Genomic DNA, 19446 nt, shown 5'->3' with positions numbered 1-19446 from the left:
AAGATCAGGTCATTTAGATATCTTGCCGATTCCCACACACCCTGTTTGATTCTGTCCCTACTGTGGAAAAGCAACCTTCTTGGAACTCCATGTCCTTCATTCTATTGATTACTACTTGCTTTGCTTGATCAAAGCCTAGGGACATTAAGAATATTGATGAGAGCCCATAAGCGCCCAGCTTGTGATCAAATGCCTGTTTCCAGGGGGAGGGGAAGTTATCAGTCAACACTAATGGGGACAGTCCCTCTGGAAAGAAATGCATTTTAAGCCAACGAATGATCATCATCTTCCTGGCTCTTACCTTAATTTGAGGCATGCCTGTCTCAATTCTTAACTGGGCATTTGGTGTTCCGTTGGGTGCAGGAATTTGCTTTGTATGGTTTCTAGCAAGTCTTTCTTTGCAAGGATTCATGTTTGCGCCCCATATAGAATTTGTGCCAATGTTTTGGCCTCAAAAAGTTTTAAGGCAGCAGGTACTAACTGACCTCCACCTGTGTAAAAGAAATGGTCAATTGCATTTGAGGACCTATTGGCTACTTGCAATGTGTGATCCAGGTGTGCCTTCCCTGTCCCTTGAGAGTGGAAAACCACCCCAAGATATCTAAATGTTTTCCCCAAAATAAGTCCTAGCGCTTATTTTGGTGCCCTCTCAAATAAGACCGGGTCTTATTCTAGGAGAAATGCAGTATATGTTATAGAAGATCTATATGATACACACTGAATGCAGAAGTTAAAAAGCAAGACAGATTATGTTGCTTACTTGTTTATTAAACAATTATACTGTTACAGGTTATAAGAAATATTCAGAAAAATTAGAGAATAAGCAAAGAAAGATAGCATTCTTTATTATGATAGATGAGCAAGGAACCAAGAGATTTGGGTGGTAGTTGGTTTTTTAGTACAGTGGCTGTCCATTCCCAATTTCCTCACATGACCCATAGTGCTGTAGCTTAAGTGCTCCACGACTCAGTCTGGTAAGAGAAAAGTAAAGTGAGGTGTGAAAATTCAGAAGATGTAAAATTACTCATTATTAAATGAATAAAAAAAAAAAGCACGAGAAGCGTTAACTCCCAATGTAAAGTCTATTGAAATGGATGATGAACTCAGCATCTTCTATTGGCCACTTTGTTTGACAAAACAGCCCCTTTCTCCAATTTCTAATGTTCATTTATGTTAGAAAATTCTTAGTCAGGAAGCAAGATGAGATCAAATATAAGACTCTTAAATTCCCTACATGCTGAGAGCAAAGTACACAATGGTTCTGGGCATCACTTGTTTTTCATTTTCCAAAACATGAAAGTTATACTTACACAACTGCATTGCAGAACATGCACTGGTTGCTGTAGGTTTTACCATCAGAACCACAGTGTGGTATAAACTCCAAAGTACAGGCCTCTTGAATCTCACCACTACATTGAATCTGCAGAAAGCAACAATACATTTTTTTTCAAATTTTAGGATTGAAATTATAAATATTTAATTGTTATAAAATTAATTGTGTAGAAATATGGTGTGAGTGACCCAGTAGTCTCACCATAGGTTCATATAAACATACTATTTGTCTGATGCATTTCCATTCCCCTTTCTAATGCTTCCAAGCATGGAAATTGCAAATTGGGCTGACTCTTTTCTTAATCAATCACCTACCAACTCAGATTACACAAATATACCTGTGAAGATCAGGGTTTGTATTAATATGTATGTCTGTATGTGTACATGTATGTACCTTTACACTTATTCACACTGAAGTGTGTTTAGAAAGATCTTGAGTTTTTTGCAGTTCCTTTTCAGTTTGATTAGTCTGATCAGTTTGTTACCTGGGGAAATTTTGATCCTCAGGAATCAAATTGATTATAAACAAATTAATGAATATAGGTGATTGTTCTCAGCAGTAGTGATTAATCTTTTCCATATATCTCTGGCAAAACTGTAATAATTGAGATATTGAACCATGTTTTTTTCTGAAGGTGCATTTTAATAGCCAAGCCATTTCTCAACTTAGAAACTGAACACAATTAGAATTAGAGTTTACTTCTGCACCATGTAAATCTGTCAAAATAAACATTGCAAATGATTTTCATACTTAAATTTGCTTTTTATTTTTCTTTGCTCTGTAAAATCACTGATCTTAATTTTCAACTATAATAATATGGATTTAATAATGTATTTAAAAGACACAATTGCACTTACGTTTTCTTCCACTGCTTCAGTACCAACATCTAGAACCAAACAATAGTAATATAAAAGAATTAAATTCAAAGCTGATGTTGAAAAATGGTTGACTGGATAACATTTCTTTGATTATATAAACATGAATGTGTTTTATTTCACATTCTCCTTTATTTTCTCAAAAGAAACCAAATACCAATATGTGGATATTATTTTTAATATCACTGAATTACATTTGCAACAAAAACAACCCACAAAAACAATCCAGCATAAAGTAAACAATATTTCCTTCAAAAGGTATTCATAACCAATTATGATCTTCAAGATTCTTTCCATGGATATCTGAAAGTAGATGGAGGTTTTGAAACTTTGATGTGAAATGTGAAATTTTTGCATCTTAACATGAGCCATGTTAAGTGTACATCATAAACCATGTTAAGTGTACATCATAAACACTTACTGTGATATGGAAGCTTTTTTGCCTATAGATTTACCTCATAACATGGGGATTTTCATGCCTCATCAACTAACAATGTATGATTTCTTCATGCAAGAAGATAAAATCCATATGATACACTTCAAAATTAATTATGGTCCTTCCACTTAATCCGAGGTGGTATTCAGATGGTTCTCACTGTTTCTGGTGAACCGGTAGCAGAAATTTTGAATAATTCGGCAAATACCGGCAAACCGTTTCTGGTGAACCAGGAGCGGAAATTTTGAATAGTTCGGCAAATACTGGCAAATACCACCTCTGATTGGCACCACTCCCATGTATTCTCTACCTCCCTAGTCCCAGATCAGCTGGGTTCTTTTTTTGTTGCCCTGCACAGGAGAATGGAGCTGGAATGCAGGTTAGTGGCGTGGGAATGGAATGGAGATTTTGCAGCATCCTTCTCCCAAGAGTGGGGAGGGAATGGAGATTTTGCAGGTTCCTTCCCCTGGAGTGGGGAGGGAATTTGTATTTTTCAGTATCCTTCTCCTAGAGTGGGGTGGGAATGGAGATTTTGCAGTATCCTTCCTCTGCCACACCCACCAAGCCACACCCACCAAGCCAAGGCCCCAGAACCGTTAGTAAAAAAAATTGAATCCCACCACTGCATTGAATCCTTAATTTAAAGGATTATTTTTGATTGCAGAAGCTTTTAGAATGCCTGAATGTTCCTCTTTCTGAGGAATACATGATGGAATATGACCATTTCTAAGCGGGAGGCTTCTTTGGAAAGGAATTTTTGCGATGATGATGTGGGACTCACCCATATAAAACGTTAGCATCAGGGGAACAAGCAGAACCCCTGCTGTCTTCATGTTTGCTTTTTCTGAACTCCCTGCTATTTCTTTCTGATCCACAGATTCCACTGCCAGAGTGGAAGGGATGTAATAACTCTTTTATGTTAGTGCTTTATTTTATGGAATCTATATGCCAATACTATGATGATTTTTCAGGTTAATATTTAGCTATGGAAATATGATACTTCTGCATTAAATTCAAATAACTTCCTTATCTGCATAGTGAACAGTTGGCCTCCAACTTGGTTAAAAATAAGGTATAAATTTGCTTGGGTTTTTTGCTAATATGCCATAAGACCTGAAATGATTAAAAGAGAAATGGCAGCCAATTCCATGTAATAAACTTCAGAACAAATGTTTTTAAATTAAGGAGGCATATACAATAACATTCTGTATTCTTCAAGGCTGCTTTTTACATAGGTTTCTAGGTAAAATATATTTCAACCATAAAACAAGGAATAGAATCTTTCCTTCTCTGCTTATTCTACTATGGTTGGTAAGCTCAGCTTAGTTTTTGAGAATTAACAATCTTATTTTGTCTTCAGATCCTGAGATTCCTACTACCAGTGCCTGCAGGGTTCTAGATTGGGGAAGTATGATGGTCTTGGAATAATATTCTATACACATTAGAGTAGAGACCTTGTTTCAGTACACAATATATCGATATGACATATTGGTGCCGTTCATTTTACACAGTTAATCACACAGAGAGAGTGATACACAAAAATAGAAAAAGAATGACTATTATAAAGCGCAACTAAATGATCCAATCTGTAAAAGAATATAAAGAAAATCCATAGCTTGAATTAGGGCCAACTAAATATTTTTTTCACTGCAAAAAAAGAGAGGAAGATTTGATCTTACACATTTCTTTCTGTCCCAATGCACATGTATTCATATTAACACAGCTATCACTGAATAATACTTGACCTGAACATGAAGAAATTAAATATCAATTTGTTTAATCTGCTGACAACATACAAACAAACATAAATAATCAAAAACAACTTAGTGGATCTAAATTTACACCTTTTTAAAAAATACAATGTTGGGTTAAGGATGATGGGTAGTTAGGTTTTAGTTGATTAAAGCCGGGCTTCCAGTTTTTGATTCCAGGTTCACCATCAGAAATGCTTTCTGGGGCATTAGCACTTCAAAGCTGCTTATTCTTTAAATTTTGGTATCTATTGGAGTCGGGATTATGAATTATTTTATTTTTAAAGATTCCTATTATTTCTACATAATACCAGCTATAATTTGGGATGGGAAATCTGTCATAAATATAATATTCCTGTAAAGAAGCCTTTAAAATGCCCACTTTTGTGAGGCTGAGTGGATAATGTGGAACTAGGTCTCAAAATGCTATCTAACTGAAAAGGATCTTTTGCAAGGTCCTTAATCAAGGAGAGAAGCAACCTAGAACTAAGAAGAAATTTCCTGGCAGTTAGAACAATTAGTCAGTGGAACAACTTGCCTCCAGAAGTTGTAAATGCTCCAATACTGGAAGTTTTAAAGAAGAGATTGGACAACCAATTGTCACAAATGGTAAAGGGTTTCTGCCTGAGCAGGGAGTTGGACTAGAACACCTCCAAGATCCCTTCCAATTATTCTGTTCTGTTCTGTTCAGCTTACCTGAGTACAAAAAGAAGAGGGCCAGGGTGAAAAATATGCAAAAAGCCACCTTCATGTTGGTAGGAGAGGATAAACCACACTAGGCTCTTCCACTGAAATGTCTTCTAGCTATCACAGACACAGGTGTTGTTTAAGCTCTAGCTAGGCATTTATGAGTATATATAAGCATATTGCCGCAGCCTTATCAAAAGAAGATAAGAGAATGTTGACATTGCAAGTCCCTATAGGCACTTTTCAGTTTCCCCATTCTATTGTGTTAGTCAGCTTCTATTAGTAAATATTGAGTGAATCTTTGGGAACAGTAAACATTTGGTAACCCATAAATCATACGCAAGAAAACCATTTATACGTTCAAAGGGGAAACGTGAAAAATATCATTATGCACTGAACAACAAATATTAAAGAATACACAGAATTCAGTTCTTAGATAGACTTATGACAATCTTCAGTGTTTGTTTCTAGATACGATCCCGATTATGAAGTTTGACCACAAAGCAATGAAATTGTGTTACTATTACAACTGATTAGCTGTGGCTGAGAAGAACGCATGTGGCCATTTTGCCATTCTTTAAAGAGCTACTCTACTGTATGTGTGTATGTGTAGTCTTGCAATCTACTACTTAAGAGGCTGTTTCTCAACTTTGGCAACTTTAAGGTGTATGAAGTTCAACTCGCAAAATACCTATTTCCTCCAAGTCCTATAATTCTATGAATTCCATAATTCAATTATGTCTGGATATGCGAGATTATGAATATTTAAAGTAAATAGAAAAACAAACCCATTGCAGAAACAGCTAGTAAACAGAAGAGAGGAGGTATCTGCTTTTATATTAACAATTGATGCATCCCTGGACTAAAAGAAATTTGGACTATTCATTAACTGCATACCCTTTTATTCCGCCTGGGGGGTTCTGTTCATTTTTTCTACTTGTGGTCTTGCAAAAACGTGCATAAACAAGGCATTGCAAACCTTGGCTGACCAAATCCTGTGGACTGAGTAGAGATATGCAAACTCCCTACTCATTGTACTAGGAGATTTTAACAGTGCTAACCGAAGCCAGGAGCTGCCAAGATACACTCAGCATGTCAGCTGTCTCACTAGAGGCAAGAATATTCTAGACCACTGGTACTCAACACTAAAAGATGCCTATCACTCTCTACCAAGAGCAGCTATAGGACCCACTGATCACTGTGTGAATCACCGGGTACCTGTTTATATGCAAAGACTTAAAACCATAAAATCGATAGTTAAAACAGTGAAATCTTGGACTGAAGAATGTTAAAGCTATAGGTTTGCCCCAACTGCACAGACGAGCATTTTCAAAGCTTCCTCAATGGACTTGGATGAACTCACTGACACTATGACATCATACATTAGCATTTGTGAAGACGTATGTGTGCCAACCAAAACCTTATGCATCTACAATAATACTAAACTGTGGTTCACAGCTAAGCTTAAACAACTACATTATGCTACAGAGGAAACCTACAGGAAAGGAGATAGAATGCTGTACCAGGAATGTATTAACAAATGGGATCAGAGCAACAAAGAGAAGCTACCGTATATACTCGAGTATAGGCCGACCCGAATATAAGCCGAGGCACCTAATTTTACCACAAAAATCTGGAAAAGTTATTGGCTCAAGTATAAGCCTAGGGTGGGAAATGCAGCAGCTACCGGTAAATTTCAAAAATAAAAATAGATACCAATAATGTTTTTGAATATTTATTTCAAAGAAAAACAGTAAACTAGCTCTGTAAATGGAAAAGAGGGTCAATAAAAACAATATGGTATCAACAATAACTTTAAAAGTACAAAAACCTTAGCTCATTCAGCAACCAAGCTAAAACACAAGAGTTAAAAACCTTCAAAACTCATACAAAGCGCTGTCTTCACTGCCATCCATAGCATTACTAATGCCACATTTCTTGAAGGCGCGTTGCACCATGTCCCCCGGAATCTCTTCCCATGCATCACGAACCCACTTTGCTATCAATTCTATGTCGGGCTTCATCAGATTTCCACCTTTTGTCAGTCGGGCTTGACCAGATGACATCCATTCATGCCACATCTTTCTCACACGGTCTTTAAAAGGTTTATTTAAACACACATCTAGCGGTTGCAATACAGATGTAAGCCCCCCTGGAATAACGGCCAAAGTAACTTGAGAAGATTTTGCCATTTTTTTAATGTCATCAGATGTGTGGGCTCTGAACATATCCCAAACTAGCAATGATGGTTTTTTCTTTAAGGCTGCTCCTGGTCGTTCTTTCCAAATTTCTTTAATCAATGGGGTAAAGTCCTTTCTTTTGCTCGCCCGAGCTCTGATGAGGGGGAAAGAGAGGACTTTTCTTATGCCTGCATCAGAGCTGGGGGGGGGGGGGGAGAAAGGACTTTACCTACTGATTAAAGTAATTTCACCCGCAGATCCCAACAACGCTGTCAAGATTAAGATCTCTTGAATTAGATTCCGGCTGATGCGTCAGGGGCTGCGCTGGCAGGGACGGGCGGAGGGGATGGGACTTGGAGTCCTACGATCTTGGCGAGTGGGGAGTCCCATCCCACCCCGCCCATCCCCGCCAGCGCAGCCAGGCTGCAATTGGTGGTCATCCCTGCTATAATCCGCGCCGCCCACCTCATCAGCGGAATCTAATTCAAGAGATCTTAATCTTGACAGTGTTGTTGGGATCTGTGGGTGAAATTACTTTAATCAATGGGGTAAAGTCCTTTCTCCCACCCCCCCAGCTCTGATGCGGGCATAAGGAAAGTCCTCTCTTTCCCCCTCATCAGAGCTCGGGCGAGCGAAAGAAAGAACTTTACCCCACTGATTAAAGTAATTTCACCCGCAGATCCCAACAACGCTGTCAAGATTAAGATCTCTTGAATTAGATTCCAGCTGATGCGGCAGGGGCTGCGCTGGCGGGGACGGGCGGAGGGGATGGGACTTGGAGTTCTACGACTCGAGTATAAGCCGAGGCGGCTTTTTTCAGCCCAAAAAGTGGGCTGAAAAACTCGGCTTATACTTGAGTATATACGGTACTCTGAAAAGCTGAGGAATCAGCTGTCAACAAATGAACCAGCAAATGTGTGGAAAAGACTGAAAAATATCACTGGCTATAACAACCTCCCTCCATTGCTGAAGGGAATTGGCAATTGGAAGAAGACCTGAATATATTCTACTGTAGATTTAAGAAGAAACCACTGTCAACTATCACTTCCATCTCCATCTCAGATACACCAACAACAGCCAAGTCCCCTACACCTGGTAACATCCCTCTGGGGCCCCCACCTCTGGTGATCACAGAAAAAGACATATGCAAGGTTTATTTCACAGACAAAAGCTTAGAAAAGCACCAGGCCCAGACAGGGCAACCCCTTCTTGCTTGAAAGTGTGTACTAATCAACTGACCACCATCTTTAATAAATCATTGAATATGTGTTATGTCTGTTCTTGCTACTATCATCCTGGTGCCCAAGAAACCCTCCATCAAGGAACTGAATGACTACAGACTGCTTGCTCTGACATCCGTAGTTATGAAAAGCATTGAGAGTTTATTGCTGGCCCATCTAAAAGCCATCACAGATCCAATGCTAGACCCCTTGTAATTTGCCTACCATGCAAATAGATCGGCCCGATGATGCTGTCAAGATGACACTGCACTCTATCTTAAATCTTGTATCCGCAAAAATCTATGCAAGGATCCTTTTTTTCAGCTTGGCATTCAACAGCATTATTACAGAAACCATTCTCTCTAAACTGACTCAAACTAGTTGTTCCTGACCACACTTGCAGATGGGTTATAAACATTCTCACAGACAGGAAGCAGCAGGTGAAGCTAGGTAGAATCACATCAAATATTCATTCAATTAGTATTGGAGCCCCCCCCCCCCAGGTACTCTCTCCCTTACTTCTTTCTTTATATACCAATAAGTGCATCTCAAAGGATCCCTCTGTTAAAGTACTGAAGTTTGCAGATACAACAGTGTGGTCTCATTTGAAATGGTGATGAATCTGTCTATAGATCTGAGGTTGAACAACTGGCCCTGTGATGGAACCAGAACTATCTAGAACTGAACACACTTAAAACTGTAGAAATGATAGCTGATTTTAGGAGAAACCCTCCTATTTTATCACCTCTTAGAATATTACTCCCAGAACTTGAAATGGTCACCTAACATTAGAACCATCATTAAAAAGGCACAACAAAGAATGTTCTTCCTGCGTCAACTCAGGAAACTCAGATTGCCCAAAGATCTGCTGATACTGTTCTACAGAGGAATTATTGATTCCTCTATAACAGCCTGGTTTGGCACAGTAAGCAAACAGGACAAGTACAGACTTCAATGGATAGTTACGACTGCAGAAAAAAAAAGATTTGCAACCAGTCTGCCTTCTATTGAGGACCTGTACATTGTATGAACCAGAAAGAGGACTGAGAAAATATCCCTCACATCTTGGACACATCTTGGAGACAAACTGTTTCAACTTCTACCCTCCGGATGCATTGCATGCCACAACAACGAGACACAAAGATAGTTTCTTCCCCCATGCCATCACTTTGCTAAATACCTAACTCCCACAGCACTGTCTTATGTCTAAAGATATTTACACACATAGTAGGCTGTATTGATATTATCCATGTCATCCTCTCATAATTCCCATCTTCCCATTTTGTCATCTTTCTCGTTTTTAATCTTTCCTACTACCTTCTCCTGCTGGTATATTATGATTTAGGATTGCATCTTATGATTTATGATCTATAACAATACTTTGTTTTTGTTTCTATGTACACTGAGAGCTTATGCACTGGAGACAATTTCCTTATGTCCAATTACACTTGGTCAATAAAGAATTCTATTCTGTTCTTTTCTGTTCTATCAATAGCATAGAGTAGAACAGAATAGAATAGTATAGTGTGTATGTTGTCATTTTACAAACAAAACAAAGGGCAAATAATCAGGTGCTAAACGTGTAAGGAAATTGTCATCTTTTTCCACCTTGAATTAAGGTTGCTTGCAGAAGATATTGAGGTATACTTTAGCCCTGATTCAGCTGCATTGGTGTCATTTAACTGAAAGGACTTCTTTGGAAGCCAAAAGGAGAACATTTAAACAAATAAATTAATATTCCACAGTCATTTCATTTGATAGCAGCCAGGAAATTTCCTTCAGGGAACCTTAAGACAATTTTGAGGGTGCATGTGAACATTTCAACATTTCTTCCTCCTTGCATGAAATTAGGTTCAGGAACAGAAACTCCATCTTATTCTTCCGACATCAGTGGCTGAAAATTTTCCTTTCTTCTTTGGAGGGACTAGAAAATGTGATTGTATTTGAAGGTTAATCAAGTTTAGTGTTTTCCCTTTCACACACTTGTGGCTTTCCTTCCTCCTTAAAAGCGCAAAGTTGTAAGAATGGCAAACAGTACAATATGTTATATACATATATACATAACACACAAAGATAGTCTTTCTCATTTTTGAATTCTAGGCTAGAGGTATGTAGCCTTTTCTGGGCCAAGAATCACTTTCTGGGCATAATTCTGAGTCAAACTTTATCTCTACCTTTTATCTTTATCTTTACTTCAAGCTTCCCACCTCTTTTGTAAGCAAAACCCACTCTTATGCAGGTATGTATTTTTTAAAGAATGATAATCCTTACTTGACACATTTTAAAGAAAAAAATAAATATGCCACTTATGTTTGACTAGATAAAATTTGAAAAGGCACTTGGTTAATTTATGAACTGATCTTGGCAAGATTGTGGTTTTGAGGAAGTAATCAGTCTTGGTTCTCTTCTTTAATATGTTTTATAAGCTCAATCAGTTTTTTCAAACTGCTACATCTATGTTTAAATTGCTCAAGATCACCTCAGGACCTGTGACCCACAGTTTCAGAAGTCCTAGTATAATCTCTGTAATATAATCAAATTTGTATAAGCAACCACTTTTATTTGATTGTGGTATACAACCTTTTGAGACGTGCATGTCAAATTTCTAAGAAAAAGAATGCCACATATGTTTGGCTAGATAAAATTTGAAATGCCACCTGCTTAATTTATGAGCTGATCTTAGCAAGATAGAGGAATCAGAAAAACTAATCAGTTTTGGTTCTCCTCCTACGTTTTCATAAGCTTGATCAGATTTTTTTTTTAACTGCTGTATCTTTGTTTAAACTGCTTGAGACCACCTCAAGACCTGTGACCTACAGTTTGAGAAGACCTAGTACAGGTAGTCCTCAAGTTATGAATGTAATGGAGCCTGCCTATTCCATTCGTAACCCAAGGATTTGTGGGAGTGAATCTTGTACCTTGAACGTGATCACTCCCTCATTTTGCTCATGCTTCACTAATCAAATGCGAGACTTGTTAAGTGCAATGAGTTATTCAGGGTGGGGAAGGCCATGTACTGATGGAACAGGCCACCTGCTTAAGACCACCCAAGACCTCCCCAACCCACTAAAATACCTCATGCTCCCCACAATTGCTTCTCCCCCACCCAACCTCCCATGGCTGGTCACTTATGTTGTGAGAATCAGTCTCCTCTCCACCGTCCCTGTTTCTTTGCTTGCTCCTAGCAAGCAGAAAGGGCAAAGGGAGAACAAGATGAGTACACTCTGTTTGGTTTCTCTGATCATTGAGCCTGCCTCCTATTTCTGGAGTGGAGGACCGCCTAAATGAGTCTCCTCCAAAGGATTTCAGGCGCCATGCAGAAAAGCATTTGCATGAAGTAAGGCTTTGGGGCAGTGAACTCGGATTAAACCAAGCCCCTCCTTAGCCATTTTTCCCATGGAGACTGGAACCTCCTATGTGCCCTGATCCCACAGGATGTCAGTCACCCATTCTCTGCGAAACTGGATGGGTGCCTGAACTCATGCGAGGTTATGCACCCCAGAAGTTTCCAGTCTTCATCTGTATGAACAGGTTTTGAGTGACCCTGGGGGATTGGAAACGGAGTGAAAAGCTCCATTTTCAAGCAATTCACTCCGTTTCCAACCCCCCTCCCAGTCCCACTCAAATACTTGTCCCCTTGATGGGGACTGCAAACTTTGTCTGCATGGAAATGGGGCTCTTGAAAACAGAGCTTTTCTTCAGACGAGGCCTTGAAGAAAGACCTTTCCTGGTGAAAACAAAGCTCTGGAATGATGCACGCTTGCTCCAGAGGTCCCTTCTCAGCAGTAAAGGCTTTTTGCAAAGATGGCAAAAGGCTTTGCAAACATAGGGAAAGCCTCAATGTTTCAGGTTTTCCCTCCATTTGCAAAGCCTTTTGCTTCAGCTCTCATCCAGGCCACCATTTGCAGAGAACAATGGCCTAAAGTATCATGAGATTATGTGAGATCAATAGTGTGAGTTCTCATGCTACTGATCCAGGGTGATCTTGTGGTACTTTAGGCCTCCATTCTCTGCATACACATGGAAGACCAAGAAAGTGAAGGCTCTCTAGATCTTTACAAGGAGAGTATCCACAGACCTAGTGCCTATGGAGACCCAGCGCAAGGGGAGGGAGAGGGAAAATAGACAGGACTAATGTTGCAGAGCCTCTACAGTTGTTTGTGAGAGCGAACAACTGCTTGGTGCTGCAACATTAATAGTTTTGGGCCTTGTTTGTAAACACTAGGGGACGCTTATCATGTAACGTCAAATATTTGCTAAGCGAACGCTCGTAATCTGGATATTACCTGTATAGACATTTTCTCTGTGATATATTCAAATTTGTATAAATAGCCACTTGCTATTATTTGATTCTGGGATGGAACCCTTTGAGACATGCATGTTGACAGTTTTAAGAAAAAAATACCACATGTGTTTGGCTAGATAACATTTGAAAAGACACTCGGTTTGAATTTCTTATGGAAATGTGATATGACATGTTGATTTGTACTAATTTCAGATATTTCTTCTTAGAAGACAATTCAGGACAGATGACATGTGAAGCAAGTGGCAACCAGACTTCAAAGAGATAAGAAGAAAGGTAGGTTTTATTTACATTGGGGGTGTGTGTGAGAGAGAATTGTCCTTTCCCTTTGAATGGGGCTTAGAATTACTTTGTGACATCCAAACTAACTTTTTAGTCAAGATTATCACCCACATTACAAGTAAAATTCACTCAAAGTGTACCAGAACAATCACTATAAAGAGCAACAATATCCACTAGATGGCATACTGCGAAATATTTTTCCTACATAGAGCAGTACAGACAAGGAAAATAGCTATAAATTCCTAGTTGAGTTTTAATCTCTCTGCTCATTATCCCAAAGGTGCTTTTTCAGGAGGCAACTGGATTTTCTTGGTTTTTCATTGAAGACGTTTTGCTTCTCATTCAAAAAGCTTCTTCCGCCGTGAAAGGATAATGGGAATGGAAGGATTTGTATTCCTTGCAGACAGCTGGTCATTTGCATCCTTTTAAAGGGTCTTCGAAACACTTGGAGGTTTATTTGTGTCCTCAGCATCACCCGAGTAATGCTCCTGGTTCCTGTAGTCTGCAATTTTTCTCTGAAAATCCATTCCTACTCTCACACCATTCAAAGGGTATTCATCCCAAATTTTATAGCTAAAAGTCTGTAAAGATTATCAGTCATCCAGGTCATGGTTGTCCCAAAGATGCTTTTTCAGGAGGCCTTTCTTGTTTTTTCTTTGAAGACATTTCACTTCTCATCCTCTTGAAGCACTTGGAGGTTTATCTGTGTCCTCAGGGTCATCTGAATAGGTATTCGGGAGAGCCATGACCTGGATGACTGAGAATCTCTACAGATAATCTGCTCATTACTTTAAGTGATATTTAAGTGGTGCATGCTAAAACATTATTGTCATAAAAAATTGCCTTGTTTTATTTTTTGCACTTTTGTGAACAGGTTTATGAAGCTCAGCTGTGCGTCTCTTATTTCCTGTTTGAATAACAAATGACAGCATTGATTATAAACTAAAACATAGGGAAGCAACATGGCCATTTATCAGTTGTGTCAGCTGCACAGGTTTTGAAGAGCAGAACCAAGTTGTGAATAGCTCTGGACTGAGTGTTTTGTGAACAGGATTACGAAGCTCAGCTGTGCGTCTCTTAGTTCCTGTTCGAATAACAAATGACAGCATTGATTATAAACTAAAACATAGGGAAGCAACATGGCCATTTATCAGTTGTGTCAGCTGCACAGGTTTTGAAGAGCAGAACAAATTGTGAATAGCTCTGGACTGAGTGTTTATGTGTGCATGGTGAGGTTTGGCGGATACATTTGCTGCACCTTTTTTATACATCCATTCACCCCAAACATACAAGGGGGGGGGTCAGGACTTGGATAACAAGGCTGTACACACCACCTCACCTGTAGTCACTGTTGCATCTGGGTGTATGTCCGTACACCTGTTTGTATACAGTCTGAAAAATCTTTTCTGCTCTATTGTTGTAGCTTTAAAGAGCCAGCAGATGGTGCTCTCACACATTTTTTGGTTTGAGTGTTTTCTGCTGGTGCCAAATTGCTTTCTGGACTAACTGTTCCCACAAAGGGAAAAGCAGAAGGGAATCTCCCCCTCTCTCCCAGAGGAGAAGATAAGCTTTTTGTTCCCTTTTGTTTGGTCTTGAACCGTTAATAAATATATTTTTTTTCATTTATTAAAATTTATAGGCCGCCCTTTTCCCTGAGGGGACTCAGGGCGGCTTACAATCACAAGGGAAGGGGGTGCAGTATCAAAAGACAAAACAAAATGTGAACAAAGAAAAAATAATAAAACACAACTTTCATTCAGCAATCAACACTCGGGCGGGTAACTTGGAAACCTATCCCCAGGCCTGCTGGGAGAGCCAGATCTTGAGGGCTGCGCGGAAGGTCTGGATGGTGGTGAGGGTACGAATCTCAACGGGGAGATCGTTCCACAGGGTCGGAGCTGCAACAGAAAAGGCTCTCCTCCGTGTAGTCGCCAGTCGACATTGACTGGCAGATGGAATTCGGAGGAGGCCCAGTCTGTGTGATTTAATTGGTCGAAGGGAGGTAATCGGCAGGAGGCGGTCTCTCAAGTACCCAGATCCACTACCATGGAGTGCTTTAAAGATGGTCATCAGTACCCTGAAGCGCACCCGGAGACCGACAGGTAGCCAGTGCAGCTCGCGGAGGATGGGTGTAACGTGGGCGAACCGCGGTGCGCCCACTATCACTCGCGCGGCTGCATTCTGGACTAACTGTAGTCGCCGGATGCACTTCAAGGGCAACCCCATGTAGAGCCCATTGCAGTATTCCAGCCTAGAGATCACAAGGGCTCGAGTGACTGTTGCGAGAGCCTCCCGGTTTAGGTAGGGCCGCAACTGGCGGACCAGGCGAACCTGGGCAAATGCCCCCCTGGTCACAGCTGACAGCTGGTAGTCAAAAGTCAGCTGTGGGTCCAGGAGGACTCCTAAGTTGCGGACCCTATCTGAGGGGTATAAAATTTGACCCCCCAGCCTAAGAGTTGGTACATTAGTCAAATTGTTGGGAGGGAAACACAACAGCCACTCGGTCTTGTCCGGGTTGAGTACCAGTTTGTTAGCGCTCATCCAGTTCTTAACGGCCTCAAGGCCGTGGTTCATCACGTCCACCGCTTCATTGAGTTGGCACGGGGCGGACAGATACAGTTGCGTATCGTCCGCATATTGGTGGTATTTTATCCCGTGCCTCCGAATGATCTCGCCCAGCGGTTTCATGTATATGTTAAATAGTAGGGGGGATAAGACCGAACCCTGGGGCACCCCACATGTTAGGGGCCTCAGGGACGATCTCTGCCCCCCGACCAACACCGACTGCGACCTGTCCGAGAGGTAGGAGGAGAACCACTGCAGAACAGTGCCTCCCACTCCCACCTCCCGCAGTCGTCGCAGAAGGATACCATGGTCGATGGTATCGAAAGCCGCTGAGAGGTCAAGGAGAACCAGGATGGACGCATAGCCTCCATCTCTGGCCCTCCAGAGATCATCGGTCAATGCGACCAAAGCGGTTTCTGTGCTGTAACCAGGTCTGAAGCCAGACTGGAAGGGGTCAAGATAACTAGCTTCCTCCAAGGCCCGTTGAAGCTGGAAGGCCACCACCTTCTCAACAACCTTCCCGATAAAGGGGAGGTTGGAGACAGGACGAAAGTTGTTTAAAATGGCTGGATCCAAGGATGGTTTCTTCAGGAGGGGTCTCACCACCGCCGTTTTAAGTACGGCGGGGAAGTGCCCCTCCCGAAGGGAGGCGGTCACGACCGCCTGGATCCAGCCATGTGTCACCTCCCTGCTGTTGGCAACCAGCCAGGAGGGACACGGGTCCAGAATGCAGGTGGAGGCACTTACAGCTCGAATGGCCTTGTCCACATCCCCAGAGGCAACATCCTGGAACTCAACCCAGAGGTGATTTGCCAAGTAGTCCTCCTGTGTCTCGGCTGGATCTACTGCGGTGGAGTCCAAGTCCGACCGAAACCGAGCTATTTTGTCCGCCAAGAATTGAGCATAGTCCTCAGCCCTACCCTGCAAGGGGTCTCCCGCATCCCTCCTATTAAGGAGGGAGCGGGTTATCCTAAACAGGGCGGCTGGGCGTGACTCGGCGGACGCAACCAAGGCAGAGATGTATGATCTTTTGGCAGTTCTTAATGCTCGAACGTAGTCCTTGGTGCAGGTAGTCAGAAGTGCTCGGTTCGCCTCGGACTTATCGGACCTCCACAGGTGCTCTAGGCATCTCCTCCGGCGTTTCTTCTCCCGGAGCTCCTCGGTGAACCAAGGAGGCCTCCGGGATCCACTGACCCGGAGGGGCCGTAGTGGCACAATCCGATCAAGGGACTCCGACGCCGCCGAATGCCAGGCGGCAACCAGAGTCTCCGCCGAACTGTGGGCGAGAGTGTCAGGAATGACCCCAAGCTCCGTCTGGAACCTCAACGGGTCCATAAGTCGCCTGGGGCGGAACCACCTGGTCGGTTCCTCCTCCCTACGGTGGGGGTTTGGCCTCCGGAAGTCAAGCCTCAGTAGGCAGTGGTCTGACCATGACAGGGGTATGATCTCATTACCCCTCAGACCAAGATCACACATCCACTGCTCCGAGAGGAATACGAGGTCGAGCATGTGACCCGCTGCATGGGTTGGGCCCCGAATTACCTGGGTCAAGCCCATGGCTGTCATGGAAGCCATGAACTCCTGCGCCCCATCAGAGCGTTCACCGAGCGATGGCAAATTGAAGTCCCCCAGAACTATAAGCCTGGGGAACTCAACTGCCAGCTCGGCTACTGACTCGAGGAGCAAGGGGAGGGATGCTGCAACGCAGTTGGGAGGCAGGTACGTTAGCAGCAAACCCACTTGACCCTTGAGGTCCAACTTTATCAGCAGGCACTCACACCCGACAAACTCCGGAGCAGGGACCCTACGAGGTAACAGAGACTCCCGGATAACAATAGCCACACCGCCACCCCTTTCCTGGGCTCTCGGCTGATGAAGCACCTGAAATCCCTCTGGGCACATCTCTACAAGGGGGACTCCTCCTTCTGTGCCCAGCCAGGTTTCAGTAATACATGCCAGGTCTGCCCTCTCGTCAACAATTAAGTCCCGGACGAGGGGAGCCTTGTGGATAACAGACCTGGCATTTAGCAACAGCAGCCTGAGACCAGGGTCCTGGCTACTCGCGCCATCTGGTCTTGGAGTGGGACTCAAAGGGCCGGAAGGAGGGATCTCTGTAATGTAGCGAACCCTCCTTCCCCGGTAATGGCTAGCCCTAAGGTCCCCGCCATATCTGCCTCTCCCTGTCACGACCGCAATGCTCCGACCCACTCCCGTGGCCGTAGTCCCCCCAACCACCCCAGTACCCCCCGCCTTCCCTAGCAGGTCCTCCGAGCCAAGCATACTCAGACACTCACACAACCAGTCCCCACGTAATTATTAAAATACACAAATGCAACAGTAATAACAATAAAAGTGGGTCACTCACACACTTACATACAATCCCATATACTCAACATACTAAAGATAGAAGGAAAAGGGAGAAAGAAAGAAGGAAATAAGAAGAATAAAAGTAGCGCAAAATTGTTAAAGTGCGAGTTCAGGGAGAGCCAAATAGTTCTCAGCAGATGGCTCTGCAACAGACAGATTCTGGGAAAATCCAGAAAGTCCAGAGTAGTTGAAGGAAGCAGGGGGCTTTCTTGCATACTGCAAGTACCCCCGCTCATCTAATGGTGGCGCTCTCTGAGGCCAGAAGTCCAGGGTGGTATCAGGTAGCAGTGGCCATGCCAGATGGAAATGCAGTCCAGAAGCCGCGCTCAAAAAAGAGTCAGATGTCGAACAGCAGAAGGCCCTGTAGAAGGCCCTGCAGCAGCAGCAACCAGGTGGGGGGGAGAGTTCACCGAAAGGAGGGGCTAAGCCGAAGGGAGCGGGAGGAGGGGGTGCCCAGCCGAGCTGGAATGGCAGTAGATGTAAACAGCCTCCCATTCTCTCCCAGTACTGTTCCTGGCTGACCACCTTCTCCATGGGGCGATGGCTAGCCCGGCGTGAATCTCAAATCCCTCACAAGGAGCAGCTGAAATGCCAAAGCCGAAAAAGAAAGAAACGTCACCCAGCAGCAGGGGGGGGAAGGCGAGGCTCTCTTAGCCAGCAATTAGAGAGGGCCAAAGCTCCCTCAGGCCAAGATTGTAGGTTGGCCTCGTTAAGAAGGCGCCGTTACTGTCTATTGTTCATGTGGCGAGGGGGGGGCAGCGGGGGGGGGCAGCAGAGGAGGGGGGGGTGCCCAGCAGTCGCTCGCCAGAAATTATCAGGCCACTGGAGCAGGCTGCTTCAGCCTCCCTCCAGATGAAAACGCCGCTCTCCCCGATAGAAACGCTGCCTGTTGACTGAGAAACCACCATCCGCGGGGGGGGGGGGGGAACGCCGCCTGAAGGCCGTCCCACGCTGTCCAACACCGCCGAGGCTCGTCCAAGAATGTCTCTGCCTTTCTCGCTCCACGCCAGCTAAAAAACGTTGCCTATCGGCTGCCTCTCTCTGCCTCTCTCGGTCCACACCAGCAAGAAACGCTGCCTGTCAGCTGAAAAGCCACCATCCGCGGGGGGGGGGGGGGAACGGCGCCCGAAGGCCGTCCCACATTGTTCAACACCGCCGAGGCTCGTCCCAGGACGCCCAAGAATGTCTTTCCAGCAGGCAGCCCTCCGGACGCTCTGGATTCCTCTCTCCCAAAGCCTTCCGTTTGAGAGGTCCAGCGGTCGGTAAAAGCACAGACTGGGTATTTTGGTTATCACATTACAAAAAAAGATGTTGAGACTTTGGAAAAAGTGCAGAGAAGAGCAGCTAAGACAATTAAAGGCTTGGAGACAAAAACATATGAAGAACAGTTGCAGGATTTTGATTTGGCTATCTAGAGGAAAGATGGGCTGATGGGGATATGATAGCA

The 19446-nt window shown here is 43.1% G+C and overlaps 1 protein-coding gene across 1 annotated transcript; it reads right to left on the bottom strand.

The window, feature by feature from the left end:
• Nucleotides 1–747: 747 nt before the first annotated feature.
• LOC148048043 (ovomucoid-like) lies at nucleotides 748–5290 on the bottom strand. Its single transcript, XM_087709386.1, has 4 exons — nucleotides 5092–5290; nucleotides 2191–2219; nucleotides 1311–1420; nucleotides 748–971 (listed from the first exon to the last, which is right to left on the bottom strand). The coding sequence occupies exons 1-4, from the start codon at nucleotides 5144–5146 to the stop codon at nucleotides 896–898; spliced, it is 270 nt and encodes an 89-aa protein (XP_087565512.1). The 5' UTR covers nucleotides 5147–5290; the 3' UTR covers nucleotides 748–895.
• Nucleotides 5291–19446: the final 14156 nt, after the last annotated feature.

Source organism: Thamnophis sirtalis, unplaced genomic scaffold (genome assembly GCF_051295495.1).
Source record: "Thamnophis sirtalis isolate CommonGarterSnake01/CBP01778 unplaced genomic scaffold, rThaSir2_p1.2 scaffold_3, whole genome shotgun sequence".
In the NCBI taxonomy this organism is placed as follows: domain Eukaryota; kingdom Metazoa; phylum Chordata; class Lepidosauria; order Squamata; family Natricidae; genus Thamnophis; species Thamnophis sirtalis.
The sequence above is the reverse complement of the archived record's forward strand: the minus strand, read 5'-3'. Positions and strand labels throughout refer to the sequence as shown.